At 44.1% G+C, this 23,015-nt stretch overlaps 1 protein-coding gene across 18 annotated transcripts in view; it reads left to right on the top strand.

The window, feature by feature from the left end:
* Window positions 1–21,826, top strand: part of ANKS1B (ankyrin repeat and sterile alpha motif domain containing 1B) — a gene marked incomplete at both ends in the record, with an annotated part of 1,174,646 nt that extends 1,152,820 nt beyond the window's left edge. For 10 of the 18 annotated variants that reach the window (XM_082850046.1, XM_082850043.1, XM_082850044.1 and 7 more), the window contains 2 exons: window positions 18,069–18,236; window positions 21,716–21,826. In XM_082850046.1, coding sequence (XP_082706172.1) covers window positions 18,069–18,236; window positions 21,716–21,826 — 279 coding nt within the window. Of the gene's footprint in view, window positions 1–18,068; window positions 18,237–21,699 lie in introns of all 18 variants that reach the window. The other 8 variants (XM_082850045.1, XM_082850042.1, XM_082850039.1 and 5 more) reach the window with 2 other exon arrangements.
* Between the last annotated feature and the right edge of the window lie 1,189 nt (window positions 21,827–23,015).

Genomic DNA, 23,015 nt, shown 5'->3' with positions numbered 1-23,015 from the left:
GAGGTCTGCTGTCCAGCCACCGTAGACTGTGGTTCCATGTGGACAGGCGACCACCGGGCGTGAGTACATGATTGCTACAGAGAACCTGTAACTTTATAAGAAAGCCTTTCTTGGTCTTTCACTGAGCTGATGACACTCATGTACTTGGGGTGAGGCATGACGTGAAACCTTAGCAGATGCAGTGGAATGCTCTGCCACCTTTAAAAATCTGGTTTTTGAAGACCATTTAATGGCATGCAAAAACCATTCATGATTTAATGTTGCGTGAAAAAGTGACTCATGAAACTGTGTGTAAATATCATTCTAATTTTGTTTTTAAATTCACATAAATATTCATATAGCTTATAAAAGTATTTGTGCATATATACAAATGTAAAGGGAAAAGAAACCAAAATGTAGCAGTGGCTATATCCCAGCAGTAGAATTTTGCAGGTGATTTTTAATTTTCTTCTTTATGTATTTTCAAAAATTTCTCCATGTACCCCTGTTATATTTAGAGAGAAATATTAATTTCATTATTCTTTTAGTTAGCTGGAATTAGCCCTAAAGAAACTATCTGCATTTTATCCAGTTGCTGTGTCAGCCCTGGGCTAGATAGGCATCTTAGCAGAATGCCTGATATTTATTTCTAAATGCTGAAGACCTGTGATTGGGCAGTATTTGTTTCTATAAATATAATCTATCAAGACTTAATCACTGACTTGTACTTGAGAGAACTAAGTAGGTAGAGCTAAGGAATGTCAATGAATTCTGTGAATATGGCCAGAATATTCTCAGTTATTTTTGCCTCAAGACGTGGATGAAGCAAGTTGTAGATGAAACCTACCCTGGCTCTTAAAAAACAAGATGTACAAGCAAAATACAGCCAGAGGAGAAATGTGGCTTCTTTCTGGAGGCCCCATCATAGACCCGTATTGAGAACGCTTTATCTTTAGGCCCAAAGGGCGTGCCCTGCACTGGTTCAGCATTTATTCAGCCAGGATCTACCTGTGGAGAGAAAATAGAAGGGAAGAATCCGCTGTGGCCATCCACAGGCACCCGTATCTTACCCTTGAGGTGCAAGTCCTCTTATCTTAGGAACCTACCGGGCAGCGTCCTTTTTTCAGTTCCTCCAACATTTATTGCGCACCTGATAGGTCCTAAGCCCTAGAGACACAGTCAAATGAGAGGAGAGCCCTCAAGGAGCTCAGCCGGCTGGGGCATTTGGATCTATAAAGAGAAAATCCTAATAAATGCTTTACAGTCAGTGGAGCTGTGCCCATCTGAGGAGGGGCACCTGGCACAGCCTGGGGTGTCGGGGAAGGGGATTCAGAGCAGGCTCCTGGAAGACGTAATACCCCAGGTGAATCTTCAAGGTTGAGCAGTAACTCACCAGGCAAAGGGAGAGGTGGGGAACGGGCATATTGTTAAGAATGAAAGCCATTTAATAACAGACAAAATACTTGGCCATTTAGAATAGTTTTGGGGTGAGCGTTGCTGTGGGGACATCCCCTGTGGTGAAAGCCAGCCCCGTGGTCACTGCACTTCTGTGCACTGGCTGGTGGATTGTTGAGACCTGCAGTCCAGGCTTTGGAGAATGTGCTACTATTTAACATGGCATCAGCTATACATACACCTCTAAACTGAAGCTGTTGTTGGTTGGGTAAAAGACAGACAACAGCGTCTAATCAGAGAACCCTGGAGCTCCCAGTGGAGAGGGACCTAAAGGTCACCAGGACCAGACCCCCTGTCAGTGTCATCTCCTCAGTGGCAATGATAGGTACAGAGGCAGGCAGCCCAGGGCAGACTTAGCCCATGCAGGTGATCCAGGCATGGTCTTTACTCCCTGACACTGGTGTAGTAGACCTCTGAGGATCCTCTTAACACCCCGGGCTTCTTTGCACGGATACAGCCCTTTTTTCCTTGAATGTCTGTTTGCACCCTCTTCAGGTGCAGATAGCCTCTGCCGACCTCAGGAATTGCTTCTGCCGGCCCCCGGGAGCCAAAGAATATTCAGGTCCTGTAGCATTCTGAGACTATGGAATACAATTATTTGTTCCTTCAATTTTAGTCACTAAAATGTGGTGTGTTTTTGGTTTTTTGTTTTTTTTAATGCTAATGGAAAGTACCTGCAGGCAGATCAGAATGGTCCACTTGTAAACAGCAGCCTCCCAGCCTAAGCCGGCACGGCCACTCTCCCTGTGCTGTCCCCTCTCTCCTCAGCACACTTCCGCCTTTGTCACTTTAACCAGATGATGTGAGACTCGTGTCTGATGTACCTTGTCAGCCATTTTTTCAGTAAGGGGTTAAACAAAATAAGCTGTCGAATAAATGTTTAAGTGAACAAACAACCACCATTTATACTATACCTCCTTCCATAAAGGACTTAAGGCAGCCTACATGAATAGGTATGTTAAATCTGAAAATATAGATACACGTGGATCTGAAGTAGGGAAAATACACACTAAAAAGAAGATCAAGACCCAGGGGAAAGTTTTAACATCAACATGCCGACCACAGAATTCTACATTGTTACAAGAACTGAGCCACAGATTTAGCTCTGAGCTTCCTGAAGGTCAAGGCAAGTAGGAAAACACAGTCATTACATGCTTGATATTTCTTGGGTGAGGATACCCCATCCTCTCAGAAGACAAAACTTCAGTGAGAGTGATTCTGAAAGAACTTTTTTTTTTAATTGAAGCATAGTTGATTTACAGTTTCCGGTGTACAGCAAAGTGATTCAGTTATATATATATATATATATATATATACGTATATATCTATTCTTTTCCATTATAGGTTATTACAAGATATTGAATATAGCACCCTGTGCTATACAGTAGGTCCTTGTTGTTTATCTATATTATATATAGTAGCGTGTATCTGTTAATCCCAAATTGCTAACTTATCCCTCCTTCCCCCTTTGGTAACCATAATTTTGTTTTCTATGTCTGTGAGTCTATTTCTGTTTTGTAAATAAGTTCATTTGTATCATTTTTTTAGACTCCACATATAAGTGATATCATATGATATTTGTCTTTCTCTGACTGCACTTAGTATGATAATTTCCAGGTCCATCCATGTTGCTGCAAATGGCATTATTTCATTCTTTTTTATGGCTGAGTTATATTCCATTGTATATATATACCACATCTTTAACCATTCATCTCTCAATGGACGTTTAGGTTGCTTCCATGTCTTGGCTATTGTAATAGTGCTGCTGTGAACATTGGGGTGCATGTAACTTTTCAAATAAGAGTTCTCCTCTTTTCCAGATATATGCCCAGGAGTGGGACTGCTGGATCATATGGTAACTGTATTTTTAGTTTTTTGTAAGGAACCTCCATACTCTTCTCCATAGTGGCTGCACCAATTTACATTCCCACCAACAGTGTAGAAGGGTTCCTTTTTCTCCACACCCTCTCTAGCATTTATTATTTGTAGACTTTTTAATGATGGCCATTCTGACTGGTATGAGGTGGTACCTCATTGTAGCTTCGATTTGTATTTCTCTAATAATTAGTGATGTTGAACATCTTTTCATGTGCCTGTTGGCCATCTGTGTGTCTTCTTTGGAGAAATGTCTGTTTAGGTCTTCTGCCTGTTTTTTTGATTGGGTTGTTTGTGGTTTTTTGATACTGAGGTGTATGAGCTGTTTGTATATCTTGGAATTAATCCCTTGTTGGTCGCACTGTTTGCAAATATTTTCTTCCATGCTGTAGGTTGTCTTTTAGTCTTGTTTCTGGTTTCCTGTGCTGTGCAAAAGCTTTTAAGTTTAATTAGTCCCATTTGTTGCTTTTGCTTTTGTTTCCATTACTCTAGGAGATGGACCCCAAAACAATATTGCTGTGATTTATGTCAAAGAGTGTTCTGCCCGTGTCTTCCTCTAGGAGTTTTATAGTACCTAAGAGTTTATAGTATATGGGTCTTACATTTAGGTCTTTAACCCATTTTGAGTTTATTTGTGTATATGGTGTTAGAGAATGTTCTAATTTCATTCTTTTATATGTAGCTGTCCAGTTTTCCCAGCACCACTTATTAAAAAAAGACTGTCCTTTCTCCATTGTATATTCTTGCCTCTTGTTGTAGATTAATTGAGAAGTGTGGGGGGTTATTTCTGGACTCTCTATTCTGTTCCATCGACCTATGTGTCTGTTTTGTGCCAGTACCATACTGTTTTGATTACTGTAGCTTGTCATATAGTCTGAAGTCAGGGAGCCTGATTCCTCTAGCTCCGTTCTTCTTTCTTTTTTTTTTTTTTTTTTGTATTGGCTATTTGGGGTGTTTGGTGTTTCCATAGAAATTTAAATTTTTTTTCCAGTTCTGTGAAAAATGCCATTGGTAATTTGATAGGGATTGCATTGAATCTGTAGATTGCTTTGGGAGGTACGGTCATTTTAACAATATTGATTCTTCCAATCTAAGAACATGGTATATCTTTCAATCTGTTTGTGTCATCTTCAATTTCTTTCATCAGCATCTTACAGTTTTCGGAGTACAGGTGTTTTGCCTCCTTAGGTAAGTTTATTCCTAGCGATTTTTTTGTTTTGTTTTGTTTTGTTTTGTTTGTGATGCAATGGTGAAAGAACTTTTTGTCCTGGGTCTCCAGGAGGGGATATTGTGTGATGGTGTCTTCACCAACATTCATATGCTGAATCTCCAAAACACAAGATGGTTCCTCAGAGGGTCCTCCAGTGAAAGTGGAGGCAGAACACCAACAGACTCATGAAAGCAATACAGCCCAGTGGCACAAAACACTGTCTTATCTAAAGTCAGATCTGGGTTTGAATCCTGGCTCTGCCCCTGACTAGCTGTGTGAACTTGGCCAAGTTAATCAATCTTACTAATCATGAGTTTCTCACACATAAAATGGGGATGATAATTCCTCCTCTACAAGGTGGTTGTGAGGGTTAGATAATCCACATCAGGCCCTTAGCTGGTCTCTGGGGTGTAGTTAACAATGTCATGTAGTAGCTGCTGCTACCACTGCGTTATCATCTGTATGAGAGGAAGTAGAATGTGGTTCACATTGACAGGTGGTCCGATTTGGTGCAGGGATCAAACCTAGCACGGCTACAAAACTGGACTGCCTGCATGTCCATAAGCTAATGTCCACATAGAACATTTTCTGCTGGGCCTGATAGAAATTGGACAGAAGAGTCAACTCTTTGCTCTGGACTTGGAGTAGAGGCATTGGGTTTCCAGGTTAAAGGAAGAACTGAGGGGCTTCCCTGGTGGCGCAGTGGTTGGGAGTCTGCCTGCTGATGCAGGGGACGCAGGTTCGTGCCCAGGTCCGGGAGGATCCCACGTGCCGCGGAGCGGCTGGGCCCGTGAGCCATGGCCGCTGAGCCTGCGCATCCGGAGCCTGTTGCTCCGCGGCGGGAGAGGCTGCGGCAGTGAGAGGCCCGCGTACTGCAAGAAAAAAAATTAAAAAATAAAAAATAAAAAAAAAAGGAAGAACTGAGTATTCTAAAATTCAGCTGAGCAGATGCTGGAATTGACATCCAATACAAAAACTGACCAAATGGATGGCCAGCCCCACTAGTACCTGGGGGTGAGCCATGGAAACACCAGAAAACAGGGCCTGGATTTTGCCTGGAAAACAGTTCCAAACCCTCTCTGCCAAAGAAGGAAAAGGCAGGTGATGGATAAAGAATAAGATTATTTTGAGCTAGAAGATTTCCTCTTATTTTTAATGCTCAAAATGCAAAAGCTTATTATTTTTTATGATTGTAAAATTATTCATCATTTGAATAAAGTTCAAAACATACAAAGAAGTATAAAGAAGAGAAAATTTGTCCACGATCTTGACACTTAGTGATAACCACTAGTAACGTTTTGATATATACTGTTTTCTATGCACATAGACAGATACCATCTATGTACGTATACATAATTTTTAATGAGTCTTGTAACCAGTTTTTTAAATGCCTCCATTTTCATTTTAAATGGCTGCCTGGTATCTCACTGTGTAGATCTATGTAGTATACTTAATCAGTTCCCTATTGGGGGAAATTTTTAAACTACGATGAATGTTCTTGCAAATATGCCATTGAACCCTTGAGCCCAAGAGATTTTCAAACCAGGAGTTTTCAACACAGAAAAATCCTAGTGATGAGCCAATTAATATAAATTAATTACCTGGGTGCCCGGAGTTTTCCCTAGGGGACAGATTGCCTAAAGCCTATGCTTCAGTTATTCTAACACCAAAATGATGAGTGTGCTGGGTACAGCCTCGGTGACTAGGATGCAGGAGAACAATGGGGTACACCTCTTTGTCTCATCATGAGCCCCCTCTCCCTGACATCATTCAGGGAGCACTTCCTGGACACGTGTTAGAAGCCAGGCACCAGGGACTCAGCCCCTGACACAAGGAAGTAGCTCAGTAAATATCCGTGGTGATTGATGTTCAACTGCCAGTCCTGACTGCCTTAAGAAGCTCACAGTAAATACAGGCTGGCCTACAGATCAATCTAGTTTGCATAGAAAAACAAGTTTGCATCCCTGGATTACATTTAGAATCTGTCCTTAAAATATGATGGTCCTGCAAATACCTCTAATGTAGCAATTCTTAATCCACAGATCAAAATCCCAGGGGGAGAAGGGAAGGGCTTTGGAGATTGTAATGTGCCCCCATTGAATTGGGATTCCCTGCCTCCACCCTAAAGAGCCTCCATTGGAGAGGGAGTGTTGCCTTTCCTCCCTCACATCACCCCTCATCATGGGAGGGGCAGGGCCACCAGCTGAGAATCCCTGTGCTAAGGGTTCAGGGTTCACGTCAAATCATAACACCCTCTGCCTGGAGACTGGTCCAGGCATGAGACCCTCACTGCAGCCAAGATGCATCCACCACCCAGGAGCTTCTGTATTTGTTGTTGTTTTGTTTTTTTTAGCAGTTTGCAGAAGTCTTCTATTTATTTTTTTATTGAAGTATAGTTGATTTACAATGTTGTGTTTCTGGTGTACAGCAAAGCGATTCAGTTATACATATTTTTTTCATTATAGCTTATTACAAAATATTCAGTATAGTTCCCTGTGCTATACAGTAGGTCCTTGTTGTTTATCTGTTTTATATATAGTAGTGTGTATCTGTTAATCCCAAATTCCTAATTTATCCCTCCCCCTCCTTCCCCTTTTGGTGACCATAAGTTTGTTTTCTTTGTGAGTCTGTTTCTGTTTTGTAAATAAGTTCATTTGTATCATATTTTATATTCCACATATAAGTGATATCATGTGGTATTTGTCTTTCTCTGACTTCACATAGTATGATAAGCTCTGGGTCCATCCATGTTGCTGCAAATGGAATTATTTCATTCTTTTTATGGCTGAGTAGTACTCCATTGTATATATAAACACCACATTTTCTTTATCCTTTCATCTACTGATGGACATTTAGGTTGCTTCCATGTCTTGGCCATTGTAAATAGTGCTGCTATGAACATTGGGGTGCATGTATCTTTTCAAATTAGAGTTTTCTCCATATATATGCCCAGCAGTGAGATTGCTGGATCACATAGTAACTCTGTTGTTAATTTTTTAAGGAACCTCCATACTGTTTTCCATAGTGGCTACACCAATTTACATTCTCACCAATGGTGTAGGAGGGTTCCCTTTTCCCCACACCCTCTGCAGCATTTATTCTTTGTAGACTTTTAATGATAGCAATTCTGACGAGTTTGAGGTGGTAACCTCACAGTAGTTTTGATTTGCATTTCTCTAATAATTAGTGATGTTGAGCATCTTTTCACGTGCCTACTGCCCATCTGTATGTATTCTTTAGAGAAATGTCTATTTAGTCTGCCGAAGTCTTTTTTTTTATCATTTATTTTTTTAATAGATCTTTATTGGAGTATAATTGCTTCACAATACTGGGCTAGTTTCTGTTGTATACCAAAGTGAATCAGCCATATGCCCCCATATCCCCTCCCTCTTGAAACCTCCCTCCCATCCTCTCTATCCCACCCCTCTAGGTCATCACAAAGCACCGAGCTGATCTCCCTGTACTATGCTACTGCTTCCTACTAAATAACTATTTTACATTCAGTAGTGTATATATGTCAATGCTACTCTCACTTCACCACAGCTTCCCCCTCCCACCCTGTGTCCTCAAGTCCATTCTCTATGTCTACATCTTTATTCCTGCCCTGCAACTAAGTTCATCAGTACCTTTTTTTGTGTTTTTTTTTAGGTTGCATATATATGCGTTAGCATACGATATTTGCTTTTCTCTTGCTGACTTACTTCACTCTGTGTGACAGACTTTAGGTTCATCCACCTCACTACAAATAACTCAATTTCGTTTCTCTTTATGGCTGAGTGATACTCCATTGTATGTATGTGCCACATCTTCTTTATCCATTCATCTGTCGATGGACATTTAGGTTGGTTCTATGTCCTGGCTATCGTAAATAGTGCTGTGATGAACATTGTGGTACACGACTCTTTTTGAATTATGGTTTTCTCAGGGTATATGCCCATTAGTGGGATTGCTGGGTCATATGGTAGTTCTATTTTTAGTTTTGTAAGGAACCTCCATACTGTTTTCCATAGTGGTTGTATCAATTTACATTCCCACCAACAGTGCAGGAGGGTTCCCTTTTCACCACACCCTTTCCAGCATTTATTGTTTCTAGATTTTTTTTGATAATGGCCATTCTGACCGGCATGAGGTGATACCTCATTATAGTTTTGATTTGCATTTCTCAAATAATTAGTGGTGTTGAGTCTTTTTATCTTAAGTATAATTCTAAGGTACAGTGATCAAGAGCACAGCCTCTTAGAACACCTGGATTCACACACATCCCAGCTCAGCCAGGTTCTGGCCTCATGAACAAGTTATTTAACCTTCCTGAGCTTAATTCTCTCACATGCAAAACAAGGATGATAATGGCCCCACAGCTGTTTAATATGGTAACTCCCACAGGGTTTCTGTTAGGATTAAATGAGATAGTCCATGTGCAACATGACAAACAGTAAATAATAAATGTTGGCTGGTATTGTCATTAGGGTAAATGTTATTATGAATGATTCTCACAGTAATCCACCTGCATGTGTTATTATCCCCATTTTAAAACAAACAAAAAATAACTGAGGGGCTTCCCTGGTGGCACAGTGGTTGAGAGTCCGCCTGCCGATGCAGGGGACACGGGTTTGTGCCCCAGTCCGTGAAGATCCCACATGCCGCGGAGCAGCTGGGCCCGTGAGCCATGGCCGCTGAGCCTGTACGTCCGGAGCCTGTGCTCTGCAGCGGGAGAGGCCACAACAGTGAGAGGCCCGTGTACCGCAAAAAATAAATAAATAAAATAACTGAGGCTCAGAGCATACTCTTCCCAGTAACTGCCCCCCACACCAGCCCTGAGAACACATGCACACAGGCTTCCTTCTTTCATTGGTGGTCTGTGTAAGGTAGAAAATAATGTCAATTGCCATAATAAGTGTGGTCCCAAAAAGAGACTCATGCTGGACAGGCCAAGGCAGATATTTTCCAACAAGCTAGGAGGGGCAGAAGGAACCAGGGTCAGAGACAACCAGGTTACAGCATTTGAGGGATGAGAGGTAGTGAACATAAAGCTAAATTAGTTTGGATTTATGCCCGAGCAAGGTAGCAACCAGAGATGAGAGTGTGGTCATGCCAACTTGAAAGGACATTCCAGCTCTGTGGTTTGGGCTAGCATGTGAAGGGACTCCTTAGTGCTTACCGTGATGCTGTGACCAAAATGGGTCACAGGCATCAGCCACCTTCCCCGAGGTCGGGGCTGGGAGTGGAGGCTCCGACCTCCTGTGACTATGTACTGTTGCTGTTGTTGTTTATCATTTTATTGAAGTATAGTTGATTTACAGTGTTGTATTAATTTCTGCTGTATAGCAGAGTGATTCAGTTATACATATATATATTCTTTTTCATATTTTTTTCCATTATGGTTTATCACAGGATATTGAATATAGTTCCCTGTGCTATACAGTAGGACCTTGTTTATCCATTCTCTATGTAATAGTTTGCATCTGCTAAACCCAAACTCCCAATCCTTCCCTCCCCCACCCCCCTCCCCCTTGGCAACCACAAGTCTGTTCTCTATGTCTGTGAGTCTATTTCTGTTTCACAGATTCCACATATAAATGATATATGGTATTTTTCTCTTTCTTCACTTAGTATGATAATCTCTAGGTCCATACATATTGCTGCAAATGGCATTATTACATTCTTTTTTATGGCTAATATTCCATTGTGTTGATGTATATATACCACATCTTCTTTATCCATTCATCTGTCAATGGACATTTAGGTTGTTTCCATGTCTTGGCTATTGTGAATAGTGCTGCTATGAACATAGGGGTGCATATATCTTTTCAAATTATAGTTTTGTCTGGATATATGCCCAGGAGTGGGGTTGCTGGATCATATCATGTGGCAACTCTATTTTTAGGGTTTTTTTAATTGAAGTATAATTGATTTACAATGTGTTAACTACTACTATACAACAAAGTGATTCAGTAATACATATATATATATATATATATACACATTCTTTTTTTATATTTTTTTCCCTCATGGTTTATCATAGGGTATTTTTTTAATATTTATTTATTTATTTATTTTGGCTGCACTGGGTCTTAGTTGCAGCATGCAGGACCTTTGTTGCAGCATGTGGGCTTCTTTTTTTTTAATATTATTTATTTATTTGGTTGCACCAGGTCTTAGTTGCGGTAGGCAGGCTCCTTAATTGTGGCATGCATGCGGGATCTCATTCCCTGACCAGGGATCGAACCCGGGCCCCCTGCATTGAGAGTGTGGAGTCTTACCCACTGGACCACCAGGGAAGTCCCTATCATAAAATATTGAATATAGTTCTCTGTGCTATACAGTAGGACCTTGTTGTTTATCCATTCTGTATATTAAAGTTTATATCTGCTAACTGTGACCTCCCATTCCATCCCTCCCCCAACCCCTTCCCCCTTGGCAACCACCAGTCTGTTCTCTATGTCTGTGATTCTGTTTCAAAGATAGGTTCATTTGTGTCATATTTTAGATTCCACATTTAAGTGATACCATATGGTATCTGTCTTTCTCTTTCTGACTTCACTTAGTATGATCTCTAGGTTCATCCATGTTTCTACAAATGGCATTATTTCATTGCTTTTTATGGCTGAGTAGTATTCCATTGTATATATGTACCACATCTTTATCCATTCATCTGTCAATGGACATTTAGGGTGTTTCCATGTCTTGGCTATTGTGAATAGTGCTGCTGTGAACATTGGGGTGCATGTATCTTTTTGAATTATAGTTTTGTCCGTATATATGCCCAGGAGTGGGACTGCTGGATCATATGGTAGCTCTGTTTTTAGTTTTTTAAGGAACCTCCATACTGTTCTCCATAGTGGCTGTACCAATTTACATTCCCACCAACAGTGTAGGAAGGTTCCCTTTTCTCCACACCCTCTCCAGCATTGTTATTTGTAGACTTTTTAATGATGACCATTCTGACCTGTCAGGTGGTACCTCATTGTAGTTTTGATTTGCATTTCTTTAATAATTAGTGATTTTGAGCATCTTTTCACGTGCCTATTGGCCATCTGTATGTTGTCTTTGGAGAAATGTCTATTTAGGTGTTCCGCCCACTTTTCAATTGAGTTGTTTGTTTTTTTGTTATTGAGCTGTATGAGAAGTTTGTATATTTTGGAAATTAAGCCCTTATTGGTCACATCATTTGCAAATATTTTCTCCCAGTCTGTAGGTTATCTTTTTGTTTATGGTTTCCTTTGCTGTGCAAAACCTTATAAGTTTGATTGGGTCTCATTTGTTTATCTTTGCTTTTATTTCTATTGCCTTGGGAGACTGACCTAAGAAAACATTGGTACAATTTATGTCAGAGAATGTTTTGCCTGTGTTCTCTTCTAGGAGTTTTACGGTGTCATGTCTTATATTTAAGTCTTTGTGTATAATGTGAGGGTATGTTCTAATCTCATTGATTTGCATGCTGTTGTCCAACTTTCCCAACACTACTTGCTGAAGATACTGTCTTTTCCCATTGTATATTCTTGCCTCCTTGAAGATTAATTGACTGTAGGTGTATGGGTTTATTTCTGGGCTCTCTATTCTGTTCATTGATCCATATGTCTGTTTTTATGCCAGTACCACACCGTTTTGATTACTGTAGCTTTGTAGTATTGCCTGAAGAGTTGGGAGGGTTATGCCTTCTGTTTTGGCAATTCTGGGTCTTTTATGGTTCCATATAAATTTTAGGATTATTTGTTCTATTTCTGTGAAAAATGTCATGGGTAATTTGATAAGGATCACATTAAATCTGTAGATTGCTTTGGGCAGTATGGCCATTTTAACAAGATTAATTCTTCCAATCCAAGAGCATGGGATGTCTTTCCACTTCTTTGAATCATCTTCAATTTCGTTTATTAATGTTTTGTAGTTCTCAGCATATAAGTCTTTCACCTCCTTGGTGAGGTTTATTCCTAAGTCTTTTTTTTTTTTTTTTCTTTTGTGGTACGTGGACCTCTCACTGTTGTGGCCTCTCCTGTTGCGGAGCACAGGCTCCAGACGCGCAGGCTCAGCTGCCATGGCTCACGGGCCCAGCCGCTCCGCGGCACGTGGGATCTTCCCGGACCGGGGCACGAACCTGTGTGCCCTGCATCGGCAGGCAGACTCTCAACCACTGCGCCACCAGGGAAGCTCCCTAAGTCTTTTTTGATGCAACTTTAAGGGACTGTTTACATTCCCTTTCTGACATCTCACTGTTAGGGTAAAGAAATGCAACCGATTTCTGTATGTTAATCCTGTATCCTGCTGCCTTGCTGAATTTGTACTACTACTGTTCTAGTAGTTTCTGTGTGGAATTTTTAGGGTTTTCTATATATAGTATCATGTCATCTGCATATAAGGACAGTTTTACCTCTTCCCTACCAATTTGGATACGTTTTATTTCTTTTTCTTGTCTGATTGCTGTGGCTAGGACTTCCAATACTATGTTGAATAGAAGTGGTGAGAGTGGGCATCCTTGTTCCAGATTTTAGCAGGAAGGCTTTCAGATTTTCACCACTGAGTATTATACTGGCCATGGGTTTGTCATAAATAGCTTTTATTATGTTGAGATATGTTCCCTCTATACCCACTTTTGTAAGTTTTTATCATAAATGGATGTTGAATTTTATCAAATGCTTTTTCTGCATCTATTGAGATGACCATGTGGTTTTTACCTTTTCTTTTGTTGATGTGGTATATCACATTGATTGATTTGTGTATCTTGAACTATCCTCGTGATCCTGGGATGAATCCACCTTGGTCATGGTGTATGATCTTTATGTTTTGTTGGATTCAGTTTGCTAATTGTGACCAGCTCACAGGTTGATGGTTCCTCTTCCACCACCTGAATGAGGGTCCAGCTAGCCTTCCTTAGCACTGCATGGTATCCCAGTTACCTATTACTGCTTACTTAGCAAACCACCCCAAAACTTAGTGCTGTAAAACAACATGCACTTTATCACGTTTACGATTCTGAGAGTCAGGAATTTGGGCAGAGCACAGCAGTTCTGCTCTTCTGCTCCACAACATCTGGGGTCTCCACTAGGTAACTCAGATGACTGCAGATGCTGGGATGGCTTGACTGGAGCCATCTGTCTGGGGCCTTGGTCCTCTGTGTGGCATCTCCTGGAGCTTGAATGTCCAGTATCACTCCTTTGCTTCATATCTGGAGCCTGGGCTGGGGTGGCTGCAACTGCTGTTTCTCTCCAGGCAGCCTCTTCCCCTGGCCAGCTTGGACATACTCATAACATGGTGATCTCAGGGAGGTCAGACTTTTTATACATGGCTGGTTTCCCTCAGAGGGAATGTTCCATGAAAGCTGAGAGACCTCTCACAATGTAACCTCAGAAGTCCCAGCATGTCACTTCTGCACATTCTGTTAGTTAAGAAAGTCAGTATAACCAGTCCAGATTCAAGGAGGTGGAGGAGCAGTTAGCCCTCTCAACAGCCCCCCTCACACCATGGCACGAGGCAAGGGGAATGGTGATGGCTGCCACCTTGGGGACAAGCTACCCACACGGGAGGGTAAGAACAGAGACTTTTGAAGTATAGTTGATGTACAGTGCTTCAGGATTTCAGCACAGTGATTCAGTTTCATATATATGTGTGTGCGTGTGTGTATATATATATGTATATTTGGTTCGAGTATAATGTTTAATATAAGATACAGTGGATTGGCAGAGTTGATACGAAGTTAAGAGATTTACTTCTAGTCAGTAAGTTAACAACCTAGGCACCGGCATATATATATTATATATACACACACACACACACACACGTATATAATGTTCTTTTTCAGATTCTTTTCCATTATAGGTTATTACAAGATGTTGTAATATAGTTCCCTGTGCTATATAGTAGGTTCCCTGTGCTATATAGTAGGACCTGTGCTATATAGTAGGACCTTGTTTTTCTGTCTTACCTATAGTAGTATCTGTTCATCTCAAACTCCTAATTTATCCCTCCCCCTTCCCCTTTGGTAATTTTTTTTAATTAATTAATTAGTTTATTTTTGGCTGTGCTCGGTCTTTGCTGCTGCGCGCGGGCTTTCTTTAGTTGTGGTGAGCGGGGTCGACTCTTCGTTGTGGTGCACGGGCTTCTCATTGCGGTGGCTTCTCTTGTTGCGGAACACAGGCTCTAGGTGCGTGGGCTTCAGTAGTTGTGACGCATGGGCTTAGTTGCTCTGCAGCATGTGGGATCTTCCCAGACCATGGCTTAAACCCATGTCCCCTGCACTGGCAAGAGGATTCTCAACCACTGTGCCACCAGGGAAGCCCCATTTTGGTAACCTTAAGTTTTCTATATCTGTGAGTCTATTTCTGTTGTATAAATAAGTTCATTTGTATCATTTTTTTTTAAGTTTCCACATGTAAGTGATATCATGATATTTGTCTTTCTCTCAATTACTTCACTTAATATGATTATCTCTAGGTCCATACATGTTTCTCCAAATGGAATTATTTCATTCTTTTTTATGACTCATATTCCATTATACACACACACACACACACACACACACACACACCACATCTTCTTTATCCATTCATCTGTCGATGGACATTTAGGTTGCTTCCATGCTGCTTTGAACGTTGGGGTGCATGTATCTTTTTGAATTAGAGTTAAGAACACAGACTTTTGAGTCACAAATATTGGTTCATACCACTGCTCTGTAACTTTCTAGCTCTGTGATGTCAGATAAATTACTTAACCTCTCTGAGCCTCAATTTCCTCATCTATAAAATAAGGATAATGATATTCTACTACAGATGATTGTGGTAAGACTTAAAGGAGATAAATCTAGTGCTTGGTACAATGCCTAATATCTGCGAAGTCCTCACTTAATGGTAGCCATACTACCTATAGTGATACCTAGTAGTGTTATTACTCCAGCTTGCCCTTTAGATATTCATTCATTCACTCAGCAAACAAGCCTCTATTGTGATTGTGTGCCTACTGTGTGCTAGGCAGTCTCTGGCCCTGGCCTCCCACAGTTGTGAAGACAATGATATGTTGTAAGCAGAAACTAAGTCGGCTTTCAGGCTTTCTGAGCAGCATCCCTGGCTCTTCGGTGCCAGGCAGTATCTCTGGGGTCAGCAAGCCTGGCTCAAAGGAGGAAGCAAGGGCTTGTCACCTAAGCCTCTCTGATCAGATTACGGTAACATTTCTGGCCCTTTCCTATAGTGTCTTCTGCTCTCACAGTAACTCTCTTCCCATTTCAAGTAGTGCGGATATTACTAAGGAGAGGCTGGAGAAATGAACCCGCCTTCCCATTCAAACGTGTGTCCTCAGGTCCCATCTGATGAGGATCTGTGCCCTCAAGGGCCCCGGTACTTTGGTTGCACAGGACTCCGCGTGCAGAGCCCCATCAGCAAGCAGCTGCTCCTTGTGGGCTGTCACTGGCATCCAGAATTGAAGCCTCCAACACCGAGGTGACAGAAAGTGCAGGAAAGGTAACCATCTCCGGCTCTTTACAGATCACAAAAGAACTCTTAAAATGCAGCATTCGACATGAAACGAAAAGCAAGACGTCATGGAGAAAGAATGCAAGCCAGACTAAGGAAAAGCTGCTTGGCAGGAAACCTCACCGTCTGGTCTGGTCTCTGTGTCTTATCTCAGCAATTTCCTAACACCAGCAACTTCTTTACAATGAAAGGAGGGCAGAGCTTCTAACCCAGAAGCTTCCAAAACCCTTTAGCCTTCCCATCAAAATCTTGTGAAAATCTCACCTGCTCAAATGAGCATCTTTAGCTTGCATTTGGAGACACTGGAACTTTAAGTAAATCTCACTTTCAGGAACTTGTTTCTAGGTTAACGATAAAGGAATTCACGCTTATTAAGCACCTTTGTTCCGGCATCAAAAAGCAACATGTTACAGAACTGCTGCATCTGCCATCTTTCCCTTAGTCCAGTTGCCCACCCAGAGCATGAATTATCTGCTACGTGTCCCTGTCAGACAGCCACTATCTCCACAGCACCTGTGGACAAGACAAGAGTCCGGACTTCATGGGGACAGCCAAAGCCCAAAGCCCCAGGCCCCCTTTCCAGGGGACCCATTGCACACCAGGCAATGGGCAACACTGGTGGTGACGCAAGTGCCAGGCGTAGGCACTGAGGGTTCAGCCCTCCTGGTGCAGCCACGGCCAGAGCTGTCCGCCAGCCCTCCACTGTCACTTGTCGGTGCATTACTGATTTCCTAGTCTGACGCGTCCTTGGAGGCAAACTCGGGCCCCGAGCTCCTTGCGGGAAGTGCTCAGCAGGCTGTGCAAGGCTGGGTCTCCAGTAAGCACACGTCTGTCTTGAGGGGCCACGGCTTCTTAACAAGTAGCTCAGAGGAGAAGACACATCCTCTGTCAGACCAGTTCTCCCACTCAGAGGCGTTTCCCCTCAGGCTTGGGCCTAAACCCCGGCAGTCCGGCGTGGATCTGAAATCTGGTCGGTCTGGAGATCCGTGGGCCTCTTCCACACGAGCCCCGACAGCCATGCCGCGTCTCCCTCCATCTTCGTCAAGTGAGAACGGTCCTCAGCGCATCTCCCCAGAATCATGGGAATCAAGATGTTCTGTGTGCTTGACTGGGGCGGAGGGAGCAGGGGTGCAACATCAGCAAAAGCAATTTCTGTGGTTTTGAGGAAAAAACCACACAGACTTTCTAGGGGCGTTCGTGAGCATGGAAACTTGGGACAGACCACGCCGGCTCTCAGCTGGTGCAGTGGTTGTAAGAAAGCTCTCTGTGACCCACAGGCATCCAGCTCTTTGATGCGCTGTGACCTCAGGGTCTTGTCGAGACCCTGCTTCTGTGGGGTCAGACCATGTCCTGTTTTCTCAGTGAGAGCAGACAGGGTGGGACTGTGCTCAGAAGAGAAGGCAGAAATGAAGTACGAATCTGGAGACGAGAAGCCAGACGTCCTGAGGGGAGTGATTGAAGGGTCCGAAGGAAAGAACTTCTCTCCCAGACACTGCTTGGCATGGCATTCGAGCCTGACAGGATCTCCTGTCTCTTGCTGATTTGATAATAAAATATGGAGTGGACCCACAGGGAGAGCAAACGCCTCAAGAAATAGCTGGATAGTTGGCTCTGTTTGCATGCTCGCTGTGAGTGTGAGGCGCCACACCAGCATGACTAATGCCTCCCCTCTGCCTAAATTAGATTTTGATTGTGTCTCAGAGATGTTCACCGAATCACAGATGTTGGAAGTAAAAGGACCCCAACTTCTCAGGAACACCTCCTGTGGAGTGTGTGGGATCCTCCTCCCAGGCTGAGGGACCCCTTCCCTTCCGAGACCTGGGAGCAAAGCAGCCACCCCGGATGGAGCGGGCTCCGGGGTCCCGGCGCAGGCTCCTTAGGTGGCTGTAAGCAAGTGCGTCGCGTCAGTAACTGATGCCTCGTACAGACCCTAAATTGGACCCAGTGTCCTGTTTGTCAAATTTCCCCTGGCTCTCTGCCACATCAGGTGGAGCAGTTCAGGGTCCTTGCCGGTTCACCCACTCGGTGTTCCTCAGCCACTCTGTTCTGATCTGGAAGATGCTGTCATAAATGCTTTCTCATTTCTCTTGCAGAATTTAGCCTACGAGATCATCCTAACGCTGGGACAGGCATTTGAAGTTGCTTACCAGCTCGCGCTGCAAGCCAGGAAAGGGGGGCATTCCTCCACACTTCCAGAAAGCTTTGAAAACAAGCCCTCCAAGCCCATCCCCAAGCCCCGAGTCAGCATTCGCAAGTCGGTGGTAAGTAGAAAAGACAGATGTTCTGAAAATCTTGAACTGGAGGGGAGGGATCCTTGGTGCTGTTGGGGCTGGCGAGAATCCAGGGCCTGCCCTTCTTGTCCTTCCCTTGGCCTCATCCTGGCATGTGTCTGTCCTCCTCTCAGCCCAGTTCCTGCAAAGTCTTGGGGAACCATCTGCCTGAACTTGGAGGCTCCCAAGAAAATTCCACTTCTTTTGTCCCTTGCAGCAGCCTGTGAGGGGACTGGGCGCTGCTGGCCTCCCGGGGGAGTCTTTCCTCGAGGTCCAGGCGATCTTGGGAAAAAGGATCCCTGAGGCCCCGGCTGCCATCCCTCTAGGGGGCAAGCCTCTCACAAGCCGCTGGGCAGCAGAGAGGGTAGCAGAGGCTCTTGGGGAGGGCATCCCTGGTACCCAGCTAGAGGAGGCTGGAGGTGCAGGCTGTACGCGGGCCTGACAAGGAGGCCTAGGCGCAGGCTTCCTGCAGAGCAGGGACTGTTCAGAAGGTACTGCCCCTCCTCCCCGGCATCTGCCTCCCTCCAGAAATTTCCCCCCTTCCCTCCCACACGCTCTGCACACATCCTGTCCTAACAGACTTTCATGACTTCAAAGCAGCCTCCTCTGGTGGTAGCAATACCCAGAAGCTGGAAGCCTCCCGTCTGGTTTCTGCTGCCGTATGGCATCCTAGAAACCCTGGGACTCAGGGCAGCAGGCACCCTCAGAGGCATCGCTCAGCCCACGTATCCTTCCGCCTGTGACTCCTCCTCCTCCCCACCGAGCCCTGTCCCCGGAGTCGTGGGGAATTGTAGGGTGTTTAATGTTTGCAGAGGCACCACCCTTTGTGACCATGTGGCTTCTTGTTCACGCTCTGCTCTTTGGCCTCTACTCCTGTCTCCATTCTTGGCAACTTCAACATCCACGGGGATGATCCTCCCAGCGTGTGGCCCCTCTGCTCCTTGACCTCACCTCTCAGACCTCTTCCCCCACCTCACCATTCACTCCCACGCTCACCCCACATCACTGATCACCAGTAACTGCAAGCATCCTCTGACTTTCCTTCTGACCCCCAGTCCCCCCACCTCAGCCCCTCCCGGCCCCACTGGCTCCCAATCCTGAAGCACTCCCAGAACGGCAGACTTACAGGTTCAGTTGCTCCCTCATTTCTCCTTCGAGGCTTAGCACACGTGTGTCCAGAACAGAATTCTTGATCTCTCCGCAAAGTTGCTTCTCTCTCGGTCTCTCCCAGCTCAGTAAATGGCATAACCATTCACCATGTTGCTCAAGCCATAAATCTAGAAGACACCCTTGATTTCTGTCTTCCTCTCACCTGTGTCCACCCCACAAGCAGACTCCATCCGTTCAGCCCCTAAAACATCTCTCAGACCCGTCCACTCCTCTCCATTTCCTCTGTCACTCTTCCCATCCAAGCCATCACCACCAGTAATCTCCAAAATACTCCCATACATCTCCTAAAAACTCCCCTCCTCTGCCCGGCAACCAGGGTGACCTTCTTAAAACACAGATCAGATCATGGTACCACTGCCCCAATTTCCCACCACACTCCTCTCTGACAGTCAGGCCTTCTTCTTCCTGGAAACAAACAAAGCTCACTCACACCTAAGGCCTCTGTGCCCCCTGTTCCCTCCACCTGGCTTTGTCTCCCCCTTGTTTCTGCACGGCTGAGTCTGGCTTGTCATCCAGGGCCCAGCTACACAGAGAGGCTTCTCCTGGACCACCCAGGCTTCTCCTGGCTTATCTTGTTTATTTATTGTCTGTCTATCTTATCCCACAAGAAAAGCAAGTTAAATGTCCAGGAATTTTCAGAACATTTGGGGGAATTAGCTCTTAGAGTACTGTATTCATTCCTGTGTGGGCTGGATAAATCTGTTCGTGGCAGGGACCTCCATCTGACTTTTGTCTGGTCCCCATAGATTTCTTCCAGATGAGCACAAAGGGTGGGTGCCATAAGAGCTCAGAATACTCATTTAGAAGCCTTCACTGAAAAATATGAAACATACAGTGAATAATACTGCTGTCCTTTAACTACCCCAAGATCCTGTCCCCCTCAATAGGTATCTGTGTTCCCTCGGCCCCAGTAGTTTATTTTTGAGAAACAGCCCATGATTAGGCATGTAGAGTCCTCCCCACAGCCTTGTGGAGATACAGTCAAATTGCAGGTGGCCGACGGGCACAGACCCCCGCACTCTTCGGACAGCTCCCTTGCTCCGGTTTCCTGAGCAGAGCAGGTGGCCAGGGCCAGGGGGAGACATGGAAACACTAAAGAAAGAGGCAGCAATCTGGTGGAGAACTGCCCCAGGCCGCCCGTGAGAGCTCAGAACTCAACCTTCACCCAGAAAGGGCCTGTTTAACCTTGTACACGCAGGGGCTGAAATGGTGGTGACGTTTTACAGCTCAGTTTGGTTCAAGGCTCACCCTGACCTGGACCCACTCACCTCTTCACCCTCAGTTGTCTCCCCGCCGGGTGCCCTCGGCGACCTGACTGCAAGCCCTCAGCTGGCCTCTTTCCCTTACCTGGGGGACCTTGCACATGCTGCTCCACACCCCCTGCCTTTACCAGGAAACTCTTGCTTCTCCTCCAGCTCTCCGTTTAGACATTACCTTAATTAACTTTTAAATAATGTCTAGTCAACAAGTATTTATTGGGTGCCTACTGTTTAGTGGGTTGCCGGGAGCTTTTCTGAGTTTGAGGGAAACAGGAGTAAACAGAACAGACAGAATCCCACCTTCATACGCATACATTGTAGTGGAGGATGAACAAATCAACATGATGTATGTGGCAAAAGGATTATGAAGAATAGAGCAGCAGAGGAAAGCAGAAAAGTTGAGGTGCTGTTTTGCTTGGGGTAAACTGGTGAGGAGGTGATGTTTGAACTGCACCCTGATTCACATTAGGGCATAAAGCAGGCAGATGTCTGGAGAGTATTCAGGCAGAGAGGTGATGAGCACAGAGGGCCTGGGCTGGGGCTTGATGTACATACAGGGAGCAGCAGGGAGGCCGGTGTGGCTGGAGCGTAGAAAGGCAGGCGGACAGGGCCACCGCGGGTCACCTCGAGGACTCTGGGTTTATTCTGACTGTAATGGAAACCACTGGAGGCTTGAGAGGCAGGCAAGACATAGCCTGGTTCACCTTCTCTAGGAAGCCCCCCCTGGCTCCTGACACGGGATCAGTGGCCTTCCTGGGTGCCCACAGAGCACCCTCTTCCCCCTCAAATCTCAGTAAAGTATTCCTACGTCTGCTCCCCACCTGTGTGCCTTCAAGAGCAAGGGCTGTGTCTCACTCACCATCCCCCCCGCCCAGTGCCTTGCAGTAAATGTGTATCAGAAGAACGAACAGATGACTCTCACGCCCCCAACATCCTGAGGTCCTGCCAGAGCACAGTGATGGTTTCCAGGCAGCGTTAGGATGCATGCGTGCAACCCCAGGCAGGTACCGTATAACGGGCATCAGCCTTTCTGTTTTAAAGCAGATCGACCCATCTGAGCAAAAGACTCTGGCCAATCTGCCGTGGATTGTGGAGCCGGGACAAGAAACCAAGAGGGGAATAAATACCAAGTATGAGACCACGATTTTCTGATACTCACCGTCCTCCCGTCCTCGCGGTGCCTTGCACGCCGAGCAGTCCCGGAGCAGGCTTTCCACCCGGCGCAGGAGGAAGACTGCTGTTTGTGTGGCCTTGTCACGGGCGAAAGGCCACTGGCCATTCCTGGGGACGTTCTTTCTGCACCAGTGACAGAAAGTGCAACCAAGACTTTCCAGTCGTAACCCCTGAGAGAAATGAGTTGAGATTTGTGGCTCACTGTCCCGACTCCCCTCCCTGCTACCACCCAAGGTATTTCTAGTGACTTTGCCCCAACACTTGCTTTGCTGTATTTGGGGATAATACCTTAAGAAAAAAAATACAGGGGATCTCTAATACTGCCTAAAAGTATAAAAATCTTGGGTTTATTTTTCACTGTCAGCAGTTTTCAAGGTAGAAGGAGAACAGAACTACCCCCAGAAAGCATCTGTAAAATCATTATCTCACTGAGTATCGTTTCATGCAAAAGGATAAAAAGTACCCGATTGCCAGGAAATCCTATTTCCCAATTTCTATATTTGTGGATTTTATATGTAATCAACTATGTCAGATAAAGAAAACCTTTACATCTATGGATTGATTCAAAAACTTAATGATTTAAAACAGAGGAATTTATTATGCACAGAAAAATGTGTCTTGTATTAAATATTTTTATTAAAAGAATGTTTCACTAACACATTGATAAGAAAACTAGGTTAGTTGTGAGGGATGTTTTGCTTTCATTTCAAATAACTAAATTTCTACTGCTACTACCAAGAGAACTGGCTTGGGCGTTGCAAAGCACGGTACCAGAGACGCTCACTAGAGCAGGAGATTTGGGCAAGCAGGCTGGTGTCTTACCGAAAGTGCTGACACAGCCATAAGCCTGCAAAGATTTTTTTTTTTTTTTAAACTTCACAGTTTTAAAAAAACATGTTAAACAAAAAAATCTAGGGCTCCTGCTGTCAAGATTTCTGTCATGGAAACCTTGTTTGTTTGAGAAAGGTGTTAATAAAATTCTATTGCAAAAAAAAATTTTCTTTTCTAGAAAAACACAAATACAAAAAAAAAAATAGAGATTCCAAAGTAATAAAACTCTTTTCTTGAAACAAAATAAATAAATAAATGTTTGCTTACTCTTTGATTAAATAAAATTTACTTACATTTCATTAAGGTATTTTAATTTTTTTAATGTCTCTGTGGAGTA

This window comes from Leucopleurus acutus (assembly GCF_964270905.1).
Source record: "Leucopleurus acutus genome assembly, chromosome: 11".
Lineage (NCBI taxonomy): Eukaryota > Metazoa > Chordata > Mammalia > Artiodactyla > Delphinidae > Leucopleurus > Leucopleurus acutus.
The sequence above is the reverse complement of the archived record's forward strand: the minus strand, read 5'-3'. Positions and strand labels throughout refer to the sequence as shown.